General features: G+C 37.9%; 1 protein-coding gene across 1 annotated transcript in view; it reads left to right on the top strand.

Annotated features, from left to right (window-relative positions):
• The window catches only part of slc2a9l2 (solute carrier family 2 member 9, like 2), a 48,298-nt gene that overhangs the window by 30,672 nt on the left and 9,376 nt on the right, over positions 1-8,250 (top strand). Inside the window, exons 7-9 of the mRNA XM_073820243.1 lie at positions 76-186; positions 1,795-1,896; positions 5,901-5,976. Of these exons, the coding sequence (XP_073676344.1) occupies positions 76-186; positions 1,795-1,896; positions 5,901-5,976 (289 nt within the window). The remainder of the gene's footprint in view (positions 1-75; positions 187-1,794; positions 1,897-5,900; positions 5,977-8,250) is intronic.

Raw genomic sequence — 8,250 nt, 5'->3', positions numbered from 1 at the left:
AAGCATGAAGTATAAAGGGTTTGATGTGTGTTTGAAGCGTCACAGGCGTCTGCTGATGATCCTCTGTTTCTGTAGATCTGGTATTACACTAACGGGATCCTCCAGGAGGCAGGTTTCCAGCAGACGCTGATCCCCTACATCACACTCAGCACAGGGGGCATCGAGACTCTGGCCGCCATCATATCGGTGAGAACTCAAGTGACTGATCGGATCAACACTGAACTGATCTGAATAATGACTACTGTCTTCTGTTGACCTGCTGTACAGCCGGAACTGAGTCTGGCATCATTGTTTCTCATGTTACGCTGCTGTGAAGGCGTCAGTGTTGTATAAAGCACTGTGACTGCGGCTGGACGTGGGTCAGACTGTGATGGAGAGCTGTAATGAGTTCAGGGAGAAGGGAAGCTGGTCTGGTGTTCAGGGCTGTGTGTTTGTCCTCACGGGAAATCACAGGCTGATCGGCTCTGTTACTGCAAAACACCGAATCAGAGAGCACCGTGGGAATTCCACATTTAGCGGCACAATGGACACTAGCGGAGCGAGCGCAGCAGCCTGGTGATGTGTGATAGTGACGCTCATCGCTGTCCCATGATGCTCTCTGATCACAAACAAACGTCCAGCAGAACACTGACACTCACTGCTCCTCAGCATCTTTGAGTCTAGAGAACACTACTAACTATCAGCATCATCTACTAACAGCACACACACAGTACGCATATCTGACTTGAATTAAATTAATTAATAAAACTGTTTATTTAAGCGGAGACACTGGAGACAAAAACACTGTTTTTCATGCACCTGTTAAGTTTGAGATGTTGGGCTTTTTGGTTTTTCATAAAGTGTTTTTTTTTTTCAGACTAGTGGAAAGAAAACACCCAAAAGACACTGTTAAGTGTTTCTTTTGTAGCACTTTATCTATTTGTGTCAATAGATTTCAATTACAATACATATTTTTAAAGGCCAAGAGTTTTTTCTCCTACACTGAGCCATAAATCTCCACTTCAGTAGCACTTACACACACCACACTTTTTTTGTTTTTACAGAGGGATTTGTTCATATAGAATTTGCTTTATTATATACAACATTTCATTCACCCAAAAATTTGAAAAAATATATTGTTTACTGTCTGTCCTAAGTATTTTCAAAAATCCCTCCGTAAAAACTTTTGACTCTAATATGTAAAAAAACATATTCTTTGACAAGAATTTTGAAACTGACTCATCTAGTGTTTAGATTTTTGTTCTGGAAATGTATGCAAATTAGTGCATATTTCATTAAATAATGATTAATTTGCATATTTAAACCTAACATTTTAAGAAACTTGTAATACAAAAAATGTTTGCAATTATCAATGTAATCAATCAACTGAGTAAATAAGGCGACAACTTTTTTTTTTACCCTGTTCATCTGCAGTGTCTCGCCTTAATTCTTGTTATAAAATCTTAAATAATATAATAAATTAAATGAAAAAATGTACAGACATAATAAAAATGTTTAATTACAGTTTTGAAAGGTTAAATAAAATATTTTAAATTGTAAAAAAAAAACTGTTTAATCCATTAATTTTAACTGAAAAATAAATAGACATTTAAAACTGTTTATGTAATTCATGCTTGAAAATGTTGCTAAATAAAATAATAAATCAATGTAATAAGTCAGTTTATGTAATTCATGTTATGAAATGCAGTTAAATAAAACAATTAATTGTTTACTTTTAATTTCATTCATGTTGTTTACTCACAGTCAGTGACAATTGTGTGATTGTAAGAGTGTATCTCTCTGTCTGTGTTTCAGGGTTTAGTGATTGAGAAAGTCGGTCGGAGGCCGTTGCTGATATTTGGTTTTTCAGCGATGGCTGTTTTCTTCAGTCTCCTTACAGTCTTCCTGCATTATCAGGTAAATCACAGTCACACACACACACGCTGAACACACACTGAACACACTCTAGACACACTCTAGACACACTCTAAACACACTCAACACACTAAACACACACTAGACACTCTAGACACACTCTAGACATGCTGAACACACACTAGACGCACTCTAGATACACTCTAGACACACTCTAGACACACTCTAAACACACTCAACACACTAAACACACACTAGACACTCTAGACACACTCTAGACATGCTGAACACACACTAAACACACTCTAGACACACTCTAAACACACTCTAGACACACTCTAGACACACTCAACACACTAAACACACACTAGACACTCTAGACACACTCTAGACATGCTGAACACACACTAGACGCACTCTAGATACACTCTAGACACACTGTAGGCACATTTTAGACACACTCTAAACACGCTGAAGACACTCTAGGCAATCTAGGCACTCTAGACACACTGTAGGCACACTCTAAACACAATCTAGGCACTCTAGACACACTCTAAACACATTCTAGACACTAAACACACTGTAAACATGCTGAACACACACTAAACACATTCTAGACACTCTAAACACACTCTAGACACTCTAGACACTCTAAACACACTCTAGACACTCTAGACACTCTAAACACACTCTAGACACACTCTAGACCAGGGGTCTCAAACTCAATTTACCTGGGGGCCGCTGGAGGCAGAGTCTGGGTGAGACTGGGCCGCATTAGGTTTTCCACAAGAAAAGCTTTGTTAAAAAAATTCCAATCTTCTCAAATCTCTTTATTTTTATTTTTAATTTTTTAAATCAAAATAAGATGAAAAAATAAATACATTAAGAATTAATAAGAAAATCAATCAATCAATCAGTGCTTAATAATAATAATAATAATGAAATTAATAACAACAATAATAATAATTAGATTTCGCTAGTCAGCGACTATATGTGGTTTCTTCAGTCTTCTATATCTACTGTATTCAGATTCAAAAGTCTGTATTAACAGTTCTTTAACCTTTAACCTTTTTCTGAACATGAATTGTCCTGAACATGAATGAAACATTGAAGAACATGAACTGTTGTTCTGAACATGGCTTCTCTTGCCTACTCCTTGCTGCTAGAGACCTGGCAGCGCTTCCTCTTCGAATTATTTATTAATAAACTAGTATTTTCTGAGTCAGTGTCGCAAAGATGAAGTTGACGATCGTGACTCAGCATCTGCTCACTGGATGCGCTTTTAATGCCTAAATGCATCTTTATGAATTAGGCCTATAGCTAATAAAAGAGTTTTGTTTTCGATTTGAATTATTTCGTTTTATAGTAGTGAAGTAATAATTTAAAGTAAATTTATTACTATTACCTTTATGAACAAAAATGAAGTTTCACACAGCGCTTTATGGATTTTAATCGTGAAGGCTAAATGGATCTGTCTGCCGCTGGCCGCTGTTCGTTACTTTAAAAAACAAAAGCTTGAATTTCACAAACAAAACGTGTTCCAAATATATTTCTAAATTAACTTTATAAACTAAAGAAACAAAAATAAATGTAATTACTTTGCTATTAAAAACAGCAGCTGTGCAATGGGGAAGAGAAAGAGAACTCGGCCAGTAATTCTGATCAGCTGTCGAGGTTGTTATAGTAATTTTTGCAACGAATGTTTGTTTAATAGCGTATTTAACACTTATTTAGGCTACATTCTTATTTAAATGTATTATTTCTTTGATTTATTTTAGCGTTTTGTAGGCTGCTTGTTCACTGACGGAATTGTTAAAATAAACATGCACGTGAATAATGTTTGAGCCTCATTTATTTTGAGTTTCAATATAAAGCACCGTTTTTAGTATTTAGGCTACTGTCTCCCTGTCTGTGTTCCTGTCTGACGCTCATTCAGTAAAGGTTTAAACTTAACACAGACTGTCAGAATGGACTTTTATGCATAAATGGAAATGGTCGTGTGAATTTCTGACATTTACAGATAAGGATATGACCGTAAACTGAAAGTTTTCATGCTGAGGATGATGCAAACGGATCTGTAAAAGCGTCTCACAGGGCAAGCCATTACGCTATTAGCTTCAAGTTAAAAATGACGAATTCTCATGTTTTGGGCTTGGATCACGTAACTCTCCTGTAGCATCTCATTCTGTTTCCTCCACTATTTTTAGATGCATTTTCTCTATAGAAATGCGTCATTCGGTGCTTTAATTTGACGTTATTCTCTGAAGTTGTACGTGCACTGTGGGCGGACCCGATTAAGCGATAATGAATTCTAATGTATATAGGCCTACGTCGTATAATGTCCCGCTGGGCAGCAACTTAAAAAAAAACTTCTTTTTTTTTAAGTGTTGTGAACGCAGCGCGCTGGGACAAATGTCTGCGTGTGCCCAATAGAAACGAGGCAGCCAGCCAGGCATGGAAGAAAACACTCCATGGTAACGCTGCTGTAACTTTCACTCATTGAGAAATGTTTCTCTGTTTGCATCAAACCCGACCCGCCTCCAAGAGCCATATACCCCACCGTGATTGGTAGTTTCGCTCAGCTCCGCACACAACACTGTAAAGTGCCATACATATCAAACTCGCGTGCCACAGTAACATTAAACTTTCATATTAAGGCGAGGGCCACAAACTATCCTCCTGCGGGCCGCGAGTTTGAGACCCCTGCTCTAGACACTCTAAACACACTCTAGACACTCTAAACACACTCTAGACACACTCTAGACACTCTAAACACACTCTAGATACACTCTAGACACTCTTAACACACTCTAGACACACTGTAGGCACATTTTAGACACACTCTAAACACACTCTAGATACACTCTAGACACTCTAAACACACTCTAGACACACTCTAGACACTCTAAACACACTCTAGATACACTCTAGACACTCTAAACACACTCTAGACACACTCTAGACACACTCTAGACACACTCTAAACACTCTCTAGACACACTCTAGACACACTCTAGACACACTCTAAACACACTCTAGACACACTCTAAACACACTCTAGACACACTCTAGACACTCTAAACACACTCTAGACACACTCTAGACACTAGACACACTCTAAACACACTCTAGACACACTCTAGACACTAGACACACTCTAAACACACTCTAGACACACTCTAGACACACTCTAAACACACTCTAGACACACTCTAAACACTCTCTAGACACACTCTAGACACACTCTAAACACTCTCTCGACACACTCTAGACACACTCTAAACACTCTCTCGACACACTCTAGACACACTCTAGACACACTCTAAACACTCTCTCGACACACTCTAGACACACTCTAGACACACTCTAAACACTCTCTCGACACACTCTAGACACACTCTAAACACTCTCTCGACACACTCTAGACACACTCTAGACACACTCTAAACACTCTCTCGACACACTCTAGACACACTCTAGACACACTCTAAACACTCTCTCGACACACTCTAGACACACTCTAGACACACTCTAAACACTCTCTCGACACACTCTAGACACACTCTAAACACTCTCTCGACACACTCTAGACACACTCTAGACACACTCTAAACACTCTCTCGACACACTCTAGACACACTCTAAACACTCTCTCGACACACTCTAGACACACTCTAGACACACTCTAAACACTCTCTAGATACACTCTAGACACACTCTAGACACACTCTAGACACTCTAAACACACTCTAGACACACTCTAGACACTCTAAACACACTCTAGATACACTCTAGACACTCTAGACACACTCTAGACACACTCTAGACACACTCTAAACACTCTCTAGACACACTCTAGACACACTCTAAACACACTCTAAACACACTCTAGACACACTCTAAACACACTCTAGACACACTCTAGACACACTCTAAACACACTCTAAACACACTCTAGACACACTCTAGACACACTCTAAACACACTCTAGACACACTCTAAACACATTGAACTCAAGCTGTGTCTGTTTATGTGTGTGTATTTAGGACAGGTTCTCGTGGATGCCGTATCTCAGCTTCACCTCCATTCTGCTTCTGATTGCTTCCTTCTGCTCTGGTCCAGGTACAGATGTGTGTGTGTGTGTGTGTGTGTGTGTGTGTGTGTGTGTGTGTGTGTGTGTGTGTACCTGGTATTCATCACGTTGTGGGGACCAAATGTCCCCACAAGGATAGGAATACCAGTAGATTTTGACCTTGTGGGGACATTTCTCAGGTCCCCATGAGGAAACAGGCTTATAAATCATGCACAATGAGTTTTTTTGATGAAGTAAAAGTGTGCACAATCTCCTGTGAGGGCTAGGTTTAGGTGTAGGGTAGGTGTAGGACCATAGAAAATACGGTTAGTACAGTATGAAAACCATTACGCCTATGGAATGTCCCCATAAAACATGTAAACCCAACATGTGTGTGTGTGTGTGTGTGTGTGTGTGTGTGTGTGTGTGTGTGTGTGTGTGTGTGTGTGTGTGTGTGTGTGTGTGTGTGTGTGTGTGTGTGTGTGTGTGTGCATCAGTATGGTGATGATGGTGTGGTCAGTTGTGTCAGAGGTCAAAGGTCAATGATCATAAGAGTATAAATGAGACATTCGTCCTCCATCTGAATAAGTCATTGGTGTGCTCCGTGTCGTATATATCGCTCTCATTGACCTTCAGAAGGACGAAACGATGCTGAATCTCTAATAACTCGCTTTAATATACAGCGGGAAATGAAGTGAACAGTCATATGAATGTGAATCGAGAAACTCTCACTGTTTCCAGCAGATGGTTTGCATCTCATTTACATCACTGTCTCCTGACTGGACAGCAGAAATAAATATTAATGTCACACACACACACACACACACACACATTCATTTATCCACACAACACTGTGAGAGACAGAGGGAATCATGATGGACAGACAGGTATCAGCCTTATCTGTGTGTGCAGAGCTGGGTAGATTTCTTACAGATTGTAGTCCGTTACTGATTTCAGATTACATGACAAAAATTTTAGTCATAATCAGACTACTTTTAGATTACTTTTGTCCTAACTCCTTTATCACATTGGTTTAAATAGGATAATCTTGTACCATAATAATGTAAAAATACAGAGAGTAAGAAAACATATTCCATTTGTTGTTATTAACAACATTGATAAGTCTTTTTTTAATTGACAAATTAATTGACATTTAAAAAGGTTAATGTATATCATAAATGATTGGATGTTCACTGCAACCAACCAGCTGTTGACTCTAGAGTTGAGTGTTAGTTTTTTCAATTACTATCAAGTGTTGTTCAATACTGAAGCCACATTTTCAAAACTGTTCATACATTCATTGAAACACAAGTCTATGCTAAACAAACTGTGAATCATTTTTCAATGCTTTCAGACAAGATACATTCAATGACCACATTTCTCAAAATCCACAAACACTTTTTTCATTTATACTCCACAACCTGCAAAATACTATATTTTCAACACATTTTTCAAATGCTTACACACTGCTCTCAAAACTGATGAAAGTACATTCAAATCAGAACAATGGCAAACTCTCAATTTCTGCAGATATTATACTGAAATATAACATTTTAGCAGAATATTTACTATAAAATTGAATAATAAGTATTCAAAAACACAACTAACTGGAATTTCAGCTAAAAGCCAGGCTAGATGTCCTATTTTTGTCCGGTCCATCACCGGAATGACAAACATGCACACATTCATATTCACACTCACAGTCTCCAGTTCACCTGTCCTGTACGTCTGGATTATGTGAGAAACACAGAGAACTCCGCACAGAAAGGCCTTCTGGAGCAGCTATGACTCTAGTACTGCACATACAGTATCTCATTATACTACAATATTTTTATTTTTTATTTTTTTTGTAATCATTGCTCCACGAATTTATTCATTTTTTTATTTCATATTTTATATTTTTATATAACTAAATTTTTTTTTTTTTTTTTTTTGGGTATGTAAGGAAAATAGTGGCAAATGCTGCTTTTTCATTCATTCTTTGTGCTGTAATACAGTCAATAAAATGAAAATATGTTATTCTTATCCTATAATGAAATACTTATTTGACAAATCATTCAAACTTCCAAGATAAAAGTTCATGGTTTATGTGATGCTCCACGTTGTTAGTGTTTTTTTAGACCAGTGTGTTTTCTGAATGAAAATTGTTGCCAGTGTTATGGTGAAACAAGCTTATTTTGAGACCTATATGAAGTATGAAGTTTTGTTGGTCTCACCAGTTTTGGAGGTGAGATTACCTGTTTGGCCAAGATTCATGTTGATAATGCAGACTTTATGAACTGTGTTGAAAATGTGGCTTTAGTATTGAACAATGCTTGTTAGCA

This window comes from Garra rufa, chromosome 16 (assembly GCF_049309525.1).
Source record: "Garra rufa chromosome 16, GarRuf1.0, whole genome shotgun sequence".
Lineage (NCBI taxonomy): Eukaryota > Metazoa > Chordata > Actinopteri > Cypriniformes > Cyprinidae > Garra > Garra rufa.
The sequence above is the reverse complement of the archived record's forward strand: the minus strand, read 5'-3'. Positions and strand labels throughout refer to the sequence as shown.